We start from the raw sequence: 16,581 nt of genomic DNA, 5'->3' as shown, positions 1-16,581 counted from the left end.
CCTTGCAACCTCCCCCCCCCACCCGCAAAGGAAACAAACAAACAAACAAAAATCTTGTTGTGGAAGCTACAGTGTGTCACAGTGTGTCTCACAGTATACCTTTTGTTCACGCACCTTTGCTTACTAATGTTCATTGTAGTGAGTCATTGGTTTGGTTCTAGGCCTCTGGCTTTGGCTACACTATCAATATTGGATCCTTGCTGCAACTCCTCTTGGATATCTTGTTGTCCTATGTCATGGAGATCTTGCAGCTTTTGATCTACGGGACTGGAGGCCCTTTCACATGCTCCTTTCACATGCTCCAGCAGATCATAGATGGGGTGGATATTGGGGTGGGTCAACTCAAAGCCTTGAATCTGGGCCTAGGTGGTAGCTGATGGTCAGCCGGCCAGCTCGCCCACATCCTCATCACCAGGGCAAGTTCTCCAGCACTGCTACACCTAGTTCACTGCTGCAGCTGGCCAGGAGTGGGTCAGCTCTCCTGCTCCCATGCCTTCAGGTGCCTCACCCATTCCCCTGCCACCTCCCAACCCCCACACGATCAGCTCTACTGTGCTGGCCAGGCAAAGTGCAGGGTCAGCTCTCCCGAGTGCTTTGGCTAGCTGGTGATGGGTGGGGACGACTCTCATGCTCTCATGATCTCAGGACCAGCTTCTACACCTGCCAGATGTGTCAAGGAGCAAGGTGGAGGGGAGGGCATCTCTCCCTTGCTCACACCACCAAGTGGCAGATGAGCAGCAACCCTGTGTCTGCATGATGGCTGAATTAGGGTTTTACTGCTGTGAACAGGCGCCATGATCAAGGCAAGTCTTATAAATAACAACATTTAATTGGGGCGGCTTACAGGTTCAGCGGTTCAGTTCATTATCAAGGTGGGAGCACTGCAGCCTCCAGGCAGGAATGGTGCTGGAGGAGCTGAGAATTCTACATCTTCATCCGAAGGAAGCCAGGAACAGACTGGGCATCCTCAGGAGGCTAGGAGGAAGATCACCCCCATAGTGACACTTCCTCCATTAAGGCCATACCTTCTAATAGCACCACTACCTGGGACGAGCATATGCAAATCATCACATTTCACTCCCTGACCCCATAGGCTTATTCAAACACATGAGACTATAGGGGCCATACCTAAACATAGCATAATAAAAAAGTACATTTAATCCAACTTCCAAAGTCCCCATGGTCTACAGCAATATCAACAATGTTAAAAGTCTAAAGTTCAAAGTCTCTTCTGAGATCCACCTAATCACTTAACTTTAAGACAAGCAACCAGCTGGGCAAACTCCAAACTCTGCCATTTCCATGTCTGATGTCAAAGTGGTCTTCAGATCTTCAACTCCTCTTTCATCTTTGTTGGCTGCAACAAAGTTCTTTCTCCTGGGCTGGTTCCACTCCCTGTTAGCAGCTTTCCTTAGCAGATAGCCTGTGGCTCTGGCATCTTTAACATTTTGGGGTCCTCAAGTCAACTTCAGTTTCACAGCTTCTTGTTTCAGTGTCTGGGATCCACACATGATCTTCTGGGCTCCTCCAAAGGGCTGGTGTCACTTCTCTAGCTCTGCCCTCTGTAGTGCTCTAAGCTCAGGTTGATCCACTCCACTGCTGCTGCTGTTCTTGGTGATCATCCCATGGTACTGACATCTCTAATACACTGGGGTTTTCCGCTGCAACTAGGCTTCACCAATAGCCTCTCATAAACTCTCTTCATGGTGCCAAGCCTCAAATCCTTTGCATGACGCCTTCAGTCCTGGATTGTCAACTACAACTGAGGCTGTACTTTCACCAATGGCCTCTCACAGTGCCAAGCCTCAGCTCTTCTTCATGATGCCTTCATGCCATCAAAACCAGTACCACCTGGGTGACTCTTACACATTACCAAGAACATCTGCAGCACTAGGTAAAACCTTGTGCTACTCTGGAACACATTTCTTTTTGTGCTCTCAGAAAACAGTTCCCAGAAAATTTCACCTCAGTGATGCTGGTCTCTTAATCACCACTAGTTTCTTAGCTCCAGCTGATCAGCATCAATTGTCCCAGGAGTCTCCTTCTCCTCTTCTCTATAAAGCCAGAGGCACATGGCCGAAGCTGCTGAGTTCTGCTGCTTGCAGGAGCTGCAATATGGCCCCCTTGTTCTATTACCTTATCATTAGCTTCCTTTTTTCCAACTCCTTCACTGCCTAAGTTTGGCTGTCCTGGATCTTGCTCTGTAGACTGACTTTGAACTCAGAGATCTGCATGTCTGTCTCCTAAGCACTGGGATTAAAGCTGTGGGCCCCTAAGCCTGGATTTGAGGTTTTCTTCACCTAGAACTTGCTCTGTTCTAGGCTGGCCTTAAACTCAGAGATCTGCTTGTCTTTGCCTCCTGGGATTAAAGGCTTGTACTCCCATGCCTGGACCTAAATTTAGCTGGGTGGAATTTTGCCCCAAGGTCACTACTCCCTTAATTCAATTTAACATCCTTGAACACAGGATTCAGCTCCATTTCATTTCCTGGTGCCCCTTTAATACTCAAACTATTTTCCTTTCTCAGCTTGCTACATTTTTTTTCAAAATGCTCTTCATCAGATTTAACCAGAGTTCTATTGGGTTTTTTTGAGATCTCCTTTGTCGATGCAATTAATTAAATAAATCTCTTTACCTCAGCCTTAGGCAGTCTCTTCAGACACTGGCAAAAAGCAGCCATGCTCTTCACCAAAACAGCACAAAGTTCTTCTCCACGGAAACCTCTTGGGCCAGCAGCACTACACAGTTCAAATGACCCTCAGCATCACTGTCTTCCATTTTCCTACTAGGTTGGCCCATTAAGCCCCACTCAAAGCATTCTGTAGTTCTCCAAATCCACTCCCTGGGCCAAGCATATGCAAACCATCACAACAGCTGCATTCCCTTTGGTGCTAATGTGGGCCATGGACATCTACACAGACTTGCTGCTGCAAGGCCACAGATCCAGACATGGCAGCATGGGCAAGACTTCACCACGGCCTCAGGTGGAATCGCAGGCTACTCACATCCGGCTTCCTCTCCAACCCTGACTCCAGTTCTGCCTGTATTCACAGTGTTCAAACCATTTCGCTCCTCTTTTTCTCCCATCTCTCCACCCCATACTTGCTCACGGAAGTGTCTCATGCTGTGAGCAGGCCACACAGCAGGCAAGGCCTCTGGTGTCTTCAAATGTTTGCCCCCAAAGATTCCAAAGAAAATAAACCTCTGGCCAAAGTTAAACACAGCACAGTAAAACTGTGATTCAATATATAGTTGTCCGGTTTCATGGCTGAACCACTACCACAACCAAACAGAGAGACGAGCAGACAGGCCGATGAGGAGAAGTAAACAGAGCAGGCCATATCAGTCGGCTGTGGGTCTCCGTTCCGCACGTCCTGCTCTTCTTCCTGGACTAGGACGCAGCTCCGGGATCACAGTGATTCATAGTGGTCAGTTTTCTCAGAAGGCAAGGGTCCACTGGCACTTGCATTTGTTACTGGCTCTGTTGATGAACAGCGTAATTCACCATTCCCCAGGAGCGAAAACAGCAACTGCCTTGGTTCTCCAGTGCTGCCTCTCTTCATGGTGCACAGATCCCAGCTTCTGTCTTCAGCTCCACCACGTTTGCTTCTCTCTCCCCCCTCACTCCACCACTTACTCACATGACTGCCCTGGCCACACTGTTGTCTAGGCACTTCCTTCGGTGCTTGGGCCCTCACAACCTAGTCTCTATATTTTTAAAGAACGGGTCTCAACGTGTAGGCCTGCCTGGCCTGGAATACACTCTACAGACCAGCCTGGCTTAGAACTCAGAGGCCTGCCTGCCTCTGTGTCTGGGGTGCTGGAGTTAGAGACATGGCACGCCATCACCTATTTGTTCTAGCCAAATCTTAGAATAATTTGACCAAATACTAATTTTCTTAAAGGTGTGAATCCATGGAATTGTGATTCCTCCTGGCTGGAGAACTAACTTTAGTAGTTTAAACAAATGAGTCCTCTCCCTTATTGTCTTTTCAGTGACCTATGGAGCGCTGAGACTTTCCTTCAGAATCCCAGCACGGTTTTAGTCATGACTTCACACTTTCTGCAGCTGTGGTGAATGTGTCTGCTCCATATTCTGATTACCATGCACTAAGGCTTAGGGGTAGGCTGGCGTGAGAGATGTGAAATGGTCAGCTCTTAGCCAGTTGGTATGGAATGGTCTGGCTAGGAACTGGGTGCCAGCAGGGCCTGTGGCACAGGAAACACTGCAGACATTGCCAGCTGCTAGGTATCCTTGGTGTTCTCCTCACTGATAGCTTGCTTCTTAGGAGGAAATGCTCAGGGAGAGACTCAGGGCCCTGATCTTATTTAATGACCTTTTGGTAGTTAGAGGCACAGGACCAGGAGGCTTTTAAGGAGTCCTTCCCCTGCTTCAGGCCATGACCCTCGTCCACACACGTGTGCACCGAGGAAGCTGCCTCTGGTTAGCTCACCTTTCCTCCCACCACTCCCTCCCCCTTTTGGAGTACAGGCTGGGGAACTACTCTGGAAAGGAAGGCTGGCAGACGCTCCTCTCCCCTCCCTCCTACAGTGCTCTGAAAGCAGGCCAGGGACAGCAGTATATTTTGCAAAAATGAAATGAGAAATTCCTAAAGAGCTTGACTGTAAACCTGGTTTCAGAGTGGCAGAGGCTCTGCGGAGGGAGGGTAGCTTATGAACGGGGCTGGAGGTCAACCACAGCCACACTACGAATGAGGAAATGGGGAGAGCATGCAGCGTGCAGACCTAGCTCCTCTCCCGGCTGACATACAATTGCATCAACTCTACACGGGGCAAATGGTGGGTGAATTCCCATTTGTTCTTACAGATTTTATTTTTCTCTATGTGTCTGTACACATATATGTACATGAAGGTCATAAAAGGTCATTAAATCCCCCCAAGTTAAAGTTATAGGAACTTAATGTTCTCCACAAGAGAACCTTATTAACTAATGAGTCAAGTTAATCAATATTAACTCCACTCCTCAAGTTAATAGGGTTTTTAAGGAAAATAACTAAATAACCAGAAATAAGACATGGCAATTGTCTTTGAAAAGTTTGAGTCAGTCCTCATTGCTGACACCCACAATCCCAGCATTTAAGAGGCTGAGAAAGGAAGATTACAGTTTTGAGATGAAGCTGGGTAGACTACACAGCAAAGTGCCACTTTAAAAATGGCATCCCATTTGTGAAAGGCTCAATTTGTGGTCCCAAAATTTCTATTAAAGTGGCACACTTAAAGCCACATTTCTCAGAAATTATGCCTTTTAGTAGAATAAAGTATACCTCCCAGAAATACCCCTCAACAATAAGCCTCTCAGACAGCGGTTTGTGTGTGTGAAACTGCACGCAGCTTTGCACCTCAGGCAGACCAGTGTGTGCACACGGACCTAACTCTCCCCTAAGGGCAGAATGAGTGCCATGCACTGTCCTAACCTTATCCTCAGGACTGAGATGGCAGGCAGCTCCTGAGCCACCCCAGGTGACTACTAATGGTGACACTGTCTCTGAAGTGGAATCCCTCTTAGCCTCCACCACACCTACAAAACAGTGATGTCATCTACCAATAGACCTCAAATCGATGAGATAAAGGAGAAAACTTAATGTATTAAAAATACAGCACACAAAGATAATTTTCATTTTGAAAAGAGTTATGTAACTTTTTATAAGCTGTATAAATTATAGCAAAAAGTTGGGGACAATGATTTAGGTTAAAAATATTTATCACAAGCAGATTTCCCCTTTCCCCATATTAAAAAGAAACTAAGGCCTGGTTCAACCCATTTCTAAACCCATTATCCAGTAAAGTACGACACTTAGGGAAGGGACTGAGAAAGTCAGAGCTGGGAAAGAACAAAACCAAACATCAAATGGATCCTGGACACTTTATCTTTAATTAAGCACATAAAACTGTACTACTTGATATATTTCTCCATGAACTTTTTGTGAAATTCAGATCGCAGCGTATCGTTTACAAATCTTTTGTCTTTCTTTTGATCATCTATACCCTTTGCACAGTTCTTAAAAACAACATCATCGTCCCACCTAAAGAGGAAAAACAGAGAACAAAGTGGTTACAGTTCTATCAGGAGGCGAGAACAGGACAGACTGTAAGTCAGCACAGGTACTCAGCACACCCGACAGCACAGCAGCAGCCTGCTCACTGCGCTAGGCTGTCACAGCAGCCTGCTCACTGCGCTAGGCTGTCACAGCAGCAGCCTGCTCACTGCGCTAGGCTGTCACTGCAGCAGCCTGCTCACTGCACTAGGCTGTCACTGCAGCAGCCTGCTCACTGCGCTAGGCTGTCACAGCAGCAGCCTGCTCACTGCACTAGGCTGTCACTGCAGCAGCCTGCTCACTGCACTAGGCTGTCACAGCAGCAGGACATCCCTACTCAGAGCACACACCACTGCTCTAGTAGAGCCGGTCTGAGTTACAAGAGAGACTCACAGATTGGGCTTAGGTAAAGGTGTGGCATTTTCAGATTTAAAACCCAGAGGCAGGGCCAGTGTCCTAATCCAGATATCATCAGACAGTAAGGGATCTGTTTGTCATGCTTTGTAAAGTTTCATACATTCTTCTCATCAGTTATACCCACCATGACACACATCATGACGCAAGGAGGCACTACAGGAATGGAACAAGGAAGACTTATAGATTATCCCAAGCCTGCTCAAGTGCTCAGAGTAGGGCACATTTCAGAAAACATTAAACACACCCATAGGTAGTGTTACAGAAAGTACATACATCAAAGCCATCACCTCCTCTGTGAACATACGCCCTCACATACAGCAAAGACACTCGCAAACATGCATTGGACACAGCCTATGTAACATGCATGTATGTGCTGGTGCATGCTTAACAGGAGAAGCTGCCCAAGGGAAATGAGCAAAGCTATGTCCACTTGTGGGAACTATGTCAGTAAACTTGTCTTGATGTAGTGCACACACACACAAAGCTGAACTTGACAGTGTGACAGGGGCAGTTACTCCTGAACCTACAAATGCTTGTTTCATATTCAACATGCAATTGATAGTTTCTATTAACTTACTCCCTCATTTCCCACACCCAACTGCCCTGCCCCCCTGCAACGCTAAGATATGGTGCTCACTCCCAGCACTTACATCACTATCCCTAGACCATCCCTCTTCTCCTCTCCCACTCCTATGTGAACCTCTGGCTGTCCTCCTCTCTGGCTGCTTAGTCTCAGTCTAAGACCTTAAGTTCAAATACTATTCATTATGCATTTACTATGCACTTAGACTGGGCACCACTCCAGGTACTGACACTATCTTTTCACTTCTCTCTGCCCATGCTGGCAACTCCCAGATGCATTATTTCCAGCTCAGAGAAGCTCTGGAGACACACAGGCTAGATTCAGATGTACAGAGTATTCCAAACCTACAATGCCTGAATCCTGTTTCCTCTTTCAGTCAGCATAAGCCACACTCATCCTCATTCCTGCCTGGCAACTGCTCAGGTCAAATGCTTAGAGACCGGCTCTGATAACCGGCAGGTTGTCACCAAACATCTCCTTGCCTGTACTACTGCCTTAGAGAATATGTGTTTTTAGCTGTAGAGGTCACTACAAGGGCTATACATTTACTGTGATGGAGTAAAGAAGCCAAGGAGTTTAGGGAAAAACAGCTGTTTCTATGACTTTAAAAGAACCATGGCTCTGGGATGAGAAGAGGCTGGATGTGCGCTTTGCTCATGAAGGGTGGTGAGGGAGGGGAGGAGGAACTGGGGAGGTGAGCAGGGATAGATGTGAGGTTAGGCACTTCACACCCACACACACAATGCCCCTGCTACAGCAGCTCCTGTGAGGCCCCCTCATCCCCCTCTAGGGCCCTGACTCTAACTTAGCTTTGGTTAGTCAGCACTGTGCCTCCAGTACACAACTAACCTGACTTCCGCCCAGCACAAGTTCCTCCAGGACCACTCCCTTGAACACTGAGTGTCAACCTCGGTTTCACTGTTCAGTGACCTCTTACAGGGAACAGGAGTTTAAGGAAGCCTCTATCTTTCCACCTTGTGACTTGGATGTATATCTATGAAGATTTACAAGTGTATAATCTGTGTGTCTTATAATATCAAACATGAATATGGCCATACCAAGTCCCCCAAATCCTTCTAGAACTGAATTGTGAGGGGTGGTCTTGGGGACCCCAACACCCACATCTCAGATGCAGTTTTGTACCTACGGTCAAGGGCTAGCTTCATCACTGTGGCTCTCTCATTTAGAAGTCACTCCACTTCTTTCCATCTTCCCTTACTGTAGAGTCTTTAACTGGGAAGGTTATCAATAGGAGGTGGGGTCCTAGAAGCGTTATCTAACACACGCAGCCCTAACCACAGTCCACACACATACAACAAGCATTACTTTTAGTACCTTCTTTTAACCTTGAAGTTGGCCTGAGGCTGGGACGGGCCCGTGAGATTCAGGAGAGGGTTTCCACTCAGAATGTTTTCCATGCGAATTCTCTCTTCCTCTGCTTTTTGTTCTTGCTCCTGTCAACGACAGAGGAAGACCCAGTTGCTCACTCCAGTCCAACTGTCTTAGATTAGCCCACAGATGAAGTCAGACGGCATAGGGTGAAGGGGTGGTTTTCCTTCTCCTTTTTTAAACGACAGGGTCTCCAGCAGCCCAAGCTGGTGTAGGACTTCCTAGGAGCAGGGGATGACCCTGACCTTCTGATCCAACTTCTGAGTGCATTGCAGGTGTGCAAAAGCATGCCCAGTTTTGCAGTGCTAGGGATGGGGTCCAGGGCCTGGTAATGCTAGAAAAGCACTTTACCACTGACTCACTCCGCTTTTTGATTCGTGATAAATGCCAGAAAAATCTTATTTATAAAAGTTGAGTACTTTGCCATTTTTATTATAAGTATCTTGTCCTTGCCAACATAGGCATTAGCCTCTCTAAACTATGAAAAGCTGAGATGTTTATACAGATTAATTTAAGAATATATTAATAAACATAATTTAAGAACATATTACTGAAGAACAGTTTAGCAAGGTTATTGTCTCACTCTGTAAGGGCTACAGACAACATAATGTAATTCTGAGTTACTAACCATGTAAGTTTCCATCTCTAGGACTGATTGGTTATTAGCAGACAAGCTACCTTATAAAAGATGGTTACAGTCTAGTAATTGCACTTCCACTAATTTACATAAATACCTTCTCTTCTCATGCTTTATGGTTACCGGGTTCTGTTATACTTTTCCTATATACTTTCTTTATACTTACAATACTGTCTATATTTTAACAAAGCATTTCTGTATATATTAGCGTGTATGCATGCATATGGGTTCCATAGTACAATGGAGGGCAGGGGACAACTCGCAGAAATCCGTTCTCACTGTCTAGGCCATCTTGCCCACTCTCCATTTGTTTTAAAGACACAAGTTTTCAATACTAGTTCAGTTTGACCTTCAATGCGACATTTTTCTGCCTTAGCCAATGAAGTGTGGGGATTAGAGGTGTGAGCCACCATGTCTAGATCATTTTCTTCACTCGATTTTAACATCAGCTTCCTTAAACTCAAATCACTCCATTTCATTTTAAGACTTAGAAACCCAAAATTCTAAAATTCTTACCTGTAATTTTTGTAGTTATCTGTTAACATAACTTAAATCAAATATCAATCCTACTTTGTTGTGCTTTGGGGATGACAGAAATCGATGACCTAATAGATCAAGAAGAAAGAGTCTCTCTAGAAGTCACTTTAAAATGAACCTTATTCCCATATAGGTTCCTGATACTTTATTTTAATATGCAAATGTGAACAGTGGATTTCACTTTTACCAGGACGAGTAACTGGTAGGTGAAAAGTACGTCACTTGTGGGAAAACCTTTTAGGTTACTGCAGAGATCTCAAAGTCGGGAACTTTCTATTACAATTAGGATCAGCAGCTTTTAAGCTTACCGGGGTGGGGAAGAGAGCACTGAGGTGGCTCAGCAAATAGCAGTGCTCGTCAGTAAGCCATAGCCTGAATTCAACCCCAGGTTCAGTTACCAAACCATGGGTCTTCTAATCTCCATGTATGTGCATGCATCTACCCCCGAATCCAGCAAAAATAAATAAAAATTTCAAAAGATGCCACAAAACCAGGAGCGTGCCCACTCACACTTAACACACAGCACTGGGGGAAAAGGCAACCCTTTTTCCCTGCTCGGCTACCAGGCCTATGCCTAATGGTCAGATAGCCTGTGGGTCAGATCCACACTCCCGCCTCCACACTCGAGAATTAGATCTTTGGAAACATGGTCACCCTATTTATATAGGCACCGTACCCACTTCTGCCCTGGAATAGTGTAGAACAGATGCGGTGGTCAGCCATGTAAGATCAGTTATTGTCTGGTCCTCACAGCAAGTGTGCTCATCTATACACTGGCTCCTTAGCTTCAAAATGCTACTGTAAGGGGCTGGAGAGATGGCTCAGTGGTTAAGAGCACTGGCTGTTCTTCCAGAGGTCCCGAGTTCAAATCCCAGCAACCACATGGTCGTTCACAACCATCTGGAATGGGATCTGATGCCCTCTTCTGGTGTCTGAAAACAACTGCAGTGTACTCATAGACATAAGAATAAATAAATCTTAAAAAAAAAAAAAATGCTACTGTAAGACCTTCATAAAGCAGCTAAGAAAGGAAGGCAGGGACAAAAGAAGTGAAGCTGTCGGTTAGGGATTTAGCTCAGCGGTAGAGCGCTTGCCTAGTGAGCGCAAGGCCCTGGGTTCGGTCCCCAGCTCCGGGGGGGGGGGGGAAGAAGTGAAGCTGTCACTCAATTCCAAGAAATACCAGCACATTCTATACAGAAATTAGATGAAATGCCAGGAACTCTTAAGACCTTAAAAAGTGCATCTATCTGTCCCCTGGGTGTCAACCAGAAAACTGCAGACAGTTTAGGCATCTATTAGCTTTTCTCTATAGACCAAAGTTTATGAGGACTGTTAATGAGAATTATTATATTTTCTTCCAATCTGAGTTCAGTCTCCAAAGCCTATCTAGTCTTTTTCTGAATTCTTCCTTGACCCTTCTAATTAACATGAACCTTACCTCCCTAGATGCTTAGCACTGGCCCATGAGAGCGCCTTTCCCTGAAGGTTTTTATTCTTGGCTCAAATAAAACCTTATACCAAAGCCCACAGCAAAGGCTGTGGTTCTTTGCTTGAATACGGAGCAGAGGCCTCTAACTTGATGCTTTGTGTGAAGATAAAACTCATCGCCACTCTCTCACTCTCTACTTTCCGTCTATCAGCCCAATGGAGGTCATTTCTGCTGCCACAACCAATAGTCACGTACTTACCTTCCACACAGCGTTACCAACATCTGTTTGCCTCTCTCATTTTCAATTTTTTTTAAATGTTTATTTTGTGGTATTTTGCCTGCAAGTAGGTATATGCATCACACACATGCTTGGTGACTAAGGAGACCAGAAAGGAGTCAGATCCCTGAGAACTGGAGTTACAGGTGGTTATGAGCCACCATGTACATGCTGGGAATTGGACCTGGGTCCTCTGCAAGAGCGGTCAGTGCTCTTAATAACTGAGCCATCTCTCTAGCTCTTACCATGCAGATTATAGTTCATTTCATTGCATATGAGGATTACTAACACAGTCTCAAACTTTTTCTAACCTCTCTACTTTTACCAAAAGCAATCAACCCTGCACACACGAAGGAGCTCCATGAATCCTTTAGAATAAAGCCTTCATGTCCTAAGCATTGCTCTACAAACCTGGTACTCTACACCTTCAACTTTCCTGAGGCAGTCTTAATCTATAGCCCAGGCTGGCCTCAAACTGCAAAACCTGCCTGAGCTTTCAACACTAGGATCTAGCGTATTCTCTTGATTTCTTTTCAGTTCAATGTTATTTTTCCCCATTGTGTAGTTGAAGATATTGTGGCTATGCAAATAGGTTGGGTGTCTTGCCCTGGACTATATAGAACTAACTCCCTCCCTTTTTTTTTTTTTTTTTTGAGACACAAATGTCTCAAAGTAGGCAGGAGACAAGGAGACAGAAAGAGAATCTTTATAAACCACGTAGACCAGCAGTTCTCAACTGTGGGTCATGACTCTTTGGGGATTAAATAACCCTTTCACAGGAGTTGCCTGTGACAATTGGAAAACACAGATATGTGAAGCATGAAGTTAGTTATGAAGTAGCAACCATGTAATGTTATGTTGGGAGTTACCATAGCATGAGGAACTGTATTAAAGAGTTGCAGCATTAGGAAGGCTGAGAACCATTGCTGTAGACTATCTTTAATTCTGGCATTTAATTAGGAAATCAGCATTTATTCATTTGCTTTTAAACAAGTTGAGCATCATAGTTCTATCTGAACTATCTGAAAGAAATGTCCCATATAATTAGGAGCCTGAGAATGCCATTTTAAGAAGACAGATCTCCAGGTGTTAGAACATTTAGACACGGTTTAGAACGTGATGGTGTGGTGTGAATAGCAACACTACCTTTCTGGCCTGCTCTTCAGCTCTCTCCTTCTTGATCTTTTCTAGCTCTGCAAGAAGAGCTGCAGTGTCATCGTCATCGCTTTCCTCTTCAAAATCCTCATCTTCCTCCTGTGACAGGTCAAGGGGACCAGGAATAGCAGAAAGAAAACATACGTCATTTACTTTTCTCATAGAAACTGTACTCACCAAGTCTTTGGAACAAATTTAAAGGGAAACATACCGGAAGATATAACCAATACAAATATAATAAATAAAACCCAACCAAAAATTATAAATGCTTAATAAAATGTCAACCCCTGATAAAGTACCTTTCATATTTAGATGGCCAAAAAGCATTTTCAAATGGGATGTTCTAAAACAAGCAATGCTTCACACTAAAGTACATTACTATCTTCAGTGTCTTACCCCTAAAGAGTTAAAGTAATTTCACATAGCTCAAAATGACTAAAGTTAGCAAGTGCAAATGTGCAAAAACGGGTACTAAGATTCCGACAGAAATATCTGGAATGAAAAACTGAATTCCACTTACTGTAAACTTTCTCATTTTAATGACTCATCAGTCAGCTCTAATTGCTGACATATATGCAATTCGATACTACTCAAGGAAGGCCACTCAGGTAGCTCAGTTGATGCTGTTAGTCAGGTGTAGCAGACTACTCAGGAGGCTGAGGTACGAGGCAGGAAGGCTGTGATTAGTAGACCAGACTCAGCCACAGACAACAGAAAGATGGCAGTGTGTCCCAGTGAATGCTCGAGTTCTATCTGCTTCGACTGCTTGCCTCTCTAATCACTAAGGGGTCTCTGAGCGCTATGTGTCTAAAAAGGCATCCTATCTAAGGAAAGTAAAGGGCAGCCCTGGGTAGAATGCTCAATGATGCTATTCACAGGGCACTCATCCTGACAGTGTCCTGTGCAGTTCAAGCAAGGCAGGCTAACCTCCTGCACCACTGACAATACTGTCAGGGGTGGGCATATCCTTTTTCACTGACTGCTTCCACACAGCCCTCCGGATTAAACCTGTCCTAGAAGTCCTTGACACAGAAGAATACTTGATGTTTTAAAAACAATATAAACTTCAAAGTTGAGGTCAGTGATATATTTCAATAACATAAAGCCAAAATGTATTAAAATTTTTTTTCAGGAAAATATGATATGCTGTGCCCAATGGCAGAGGCCCACAGTTCCAGCACTGAGGGGGCTTGAAACAAGCAAACAAATAAACACAAGCTAACCCAAACCCAAACCTAAAACACGTACATCTGTGAGAGGATCGTCAGCATCAAGGTTGGCAGCAGGAATCTGGTCTAAGCGGGGCTTCTTGGACACCGAAGAGGAAGTTGTGTGTTCTGAAGAAAACAAACATTTAGCATATTGAAGTACATACTGGATTTTAAGTAACATTTTAGAAATCTTTGGGCAAAAAGAATCCACACAAAGCACAGTGACAGCAGGGACCCACCCTGTGACGGGCAAGTAAGTCTCTGATAAATACTTGTTGGTTAACATGGGGTGAACATGGGAGCACGCAGATCACAGCGTCTCAGGAGACTAGCCAATGCTCACATGTGGTAGAAACACAAAAAGGGTAACTGATGCTTCTCTCAAAACTCATCAATTACATGGGGAGTCCCAGACAGAAGGCCTCGGGTTCCAGCTGCTGTAAAGTCAGAGTCTACTGACAGGAACTGAAAAAATGGTTTTAAACACTCCAGATCACCATGTCTTCAGTACCAATGCACGACAAGATGGGATTGGAATAAACCTCATTATCGTCTCTTACCAAAGAGGTATAGCTCACAACAATGTTAATTGTTTCCAATCACCAGGAAACAGTTTGCATCACATAACTATGCGACACACGAGGGACAGCAGATACCTCGGGTTGGACGGTCCCTATTTTTCTCCCTTGCAGCAGCTCTCTCCCTCTCTTCCAACTCTCTCCTGAAGTCACGGTTGCGAACCTCTTCAGGGGCATCCTGTGTGGTTTGTCTTAAGTAGAAAAACAAAACAAACCAAAACAGGTCAAAAATGTTGCCCCCAGTTGTCAAGGAAAAGAACCTATATGGCTATAGCAACTTGAGACAATTCAGAATGTAAGTGTCAATCAAGAACAAAACGGAAGAGGACAATATCCCAATCAGAGTGCTATTAATACACTCATGGGGTTCCGTATCACACAACTTCCTACAGCAGGATGTCTCTTGAAAACAGTCCTCCACTCAGGGCTGTTACAGCAACTCCTATACTCACTCCAGCTCAGTCCTCTCTGAGCTGGTTATCATGACTAGTGAGGGCTTCATCCACAACAGCAATCCCTGCTCAATAGGAACTTATGCTGAAAGACTGTCTAGAACACTTTACAACTACAGCAAATAATTGTATTGTAAACTTTTTGAAACCCTTTTCTTGGAAGATCGGTAACTTAAATACTATTAATTTAGACATGATCATAAGTGATACAGGTTGGTCCAATTCTGTGAACAGGACAAATGAAAGGCCTTCTTACCTGTACTTTATCTTTGTATGAGAGGGAAGGTCTCTGCTTGAATACTGCTTGGAGAGCTGGCTCAAATCACCTTCTCCTTTTCCTCTCCCACCTCTTGCAGGTTCAAAAGTTGGCCTGGCTGCTGTTGTCATCTTCTGTTCTTTGACAAACATGGGTTTAATTATACTTTCATTTTATAGATCATTCGTAATTACCTGTCCTAAATCATTCTCAAAACTCTCCCCAGAACTGCTTAAGTAGTTTGCTTCAGTACAAGTCTCTAAAAGGCAGAATCATGAAATTCAGGGTGTTTACTAGGTATGCGCTGCCAGGCAGCTCTTATTTGATATAAATAACTACTCTGAAGGTCTGAGTCTGTGCTTCTGTTTTAGCTGGGTAGCCCTGCGCAAGTCTCCTAGCTTGATTCTATCACTTGTGGAATGTTGATACTTCTATAGAATTATTATGAGATTTCTGACACGTGATGTCAGATCTTGGACAACAGTGTAGTGTGGCTTTTAAAATAAATGACTTAAAAATTTTTTTTTATGTCCCACTAGCACTAGGTTCTCTGAGATTTTGTTTTATTTATTTTTTATGATAGGGTCTCACAATGTATTTCTGGCTGAATTAGAACTCACAATGCAGATCAAGCTGGCCTAGGACTCTCCTGAGATCTACCAGACTGCCTCTGCACTGCTGGAATTGTCCGGCCAAGATTTGCATTTTTATCAGAAACCTCACACTACAGCAAATGGACCAATAAAAAACAAATTTCTTTTAAAGTTACAGGCAAACTTATTGAGTGTCTTAGAGTTTGTTTAAAACCCAATGACATTTACACTGGCAACATTACCCCAGAATCTTGCTGATTCAATTTCCCTCTAAAGCAGTTACCGCAACATTCGTAAAGCTTTGGTAGGCTGTAACTTAACGCAATTCTAAGAAAATCGGAACTCCACTCAACGAAACATCAAGAACCCATCCTGAACTGGGCATGATTGGGTACTACTCCTGTGATTCCAGAGCTTGGGGGGTGAAAGCAATAGAATCGGGAGTTCCAAGCTAGCCTAGGCTACCAGAGAACCTTTTGCCATTTTTAGCTGTCAAATAAGAATTCCGGCCTAACTACAGGGCTACTAAATCTCCGTTAGCTTAAGCAGCACGCTCAGACAGACCGTGTGGGAAGTGGGAGTTTCTACCCCATCCTACCCTCCTTTGCTTTTCTGAGTGTTAGCGGTGCGGTGCCGGTGACCGCCCCGAGCTCGGCTGCAGCTCCCGACCGCCATTCCAGCACCGCGGCCCGGACGATCGTCACGGCTCGCGGGGCCTCCCCGACTCCCCGGTGCCGCCCGCACAGGGACCACAAACCACTATGCCCTGCTACTCACTGTGGCGGGGGTTCGACGCAGTGCCTTCAGAAGCTCACTCACGAACCATTGCGACCCTTAACTCCCAGAAATCTCTGCGCAAAACCGGAAACAAAATGCAGAACTTCCAGTCCCTACACCTGGGACTCAATTAAGACCCGGAAGCAAAATCTTCGCGCTCCCAACGGCCGTGTAGAAGACGCGAACTCCACACCCGGAAGCAAATCCCGAGTTGTTTTTTTTTTTTTTTTTTTT

At 44.8% G+C, this 16,581-nt stretch overlaps 1 protein-coding gene across 2 annotated transcripts; it reads right to left on the bottom strand.

Annotated features, from left to right (window-relative positions):
• Positions 1 to 5,872: 5,872 nt before the first annotated feature.
• Cwc15 (CWC15 spliceosome associated protein homolog) lies at positions 5,873 to 16,479 on the bottom strand. Of its 2 annotated transcripts, none has more exons than XM_032910240.1 (7): positions 16,348 to 16,479; positions 14,978 to 15,116; positions 14,348 to 14,460; positions 13,729 to 13,817; positions 12,472 to 12,579; positions 8,392 to 8,510; positions 5,873 to 6,044 (listed from the first exon to the last, which is right to left on the bottom strand). In XM_032910240.1, the coding sequence occupies exons 2-7, from the start codon at positions 15,106 to 15,108 to the stop codon at positions 5,915 to 5,917; spliced, it is 690 nt and encodes a 229-aa protein (XP_032766131.1). In that variant the 5' UTR covers positions 15,109 to 15,116; positions 16,348 to 16,479; the 3' UTR covers positions 5,873 to 5,914. The 2 variants fall into 2 exon arrangements, with proteins under 2 accessions (XP_032766131.1, XP_032766132.1); XM_032910241.1 differs by having other exon boundaries at positions 14,978 to 15,111.
• Between the last annotated feature and the right edge of the window lie 102 nt (positions 16,480 to 16,581).

This window comes from Rattus rattus, chromosome 8 (genome assembly GCF_011064425.1).
Source record: "Rattus rattus isolate New Zealand chromosome 8, Rrattus_CSIRO_v1, whole genome shotgun sequence".
NCBI classification, from domain to species: domain Eukaryota; kingdom Metazoa; phylum Chordata; class Mammalia; order Rodentia; family Muridae; genus Rattus; species Rattus rattus.
Note: the sequence above shows the minus strand (reverse complement) of the source record. Positions and strands in the feature narration are given on the sequence as shown.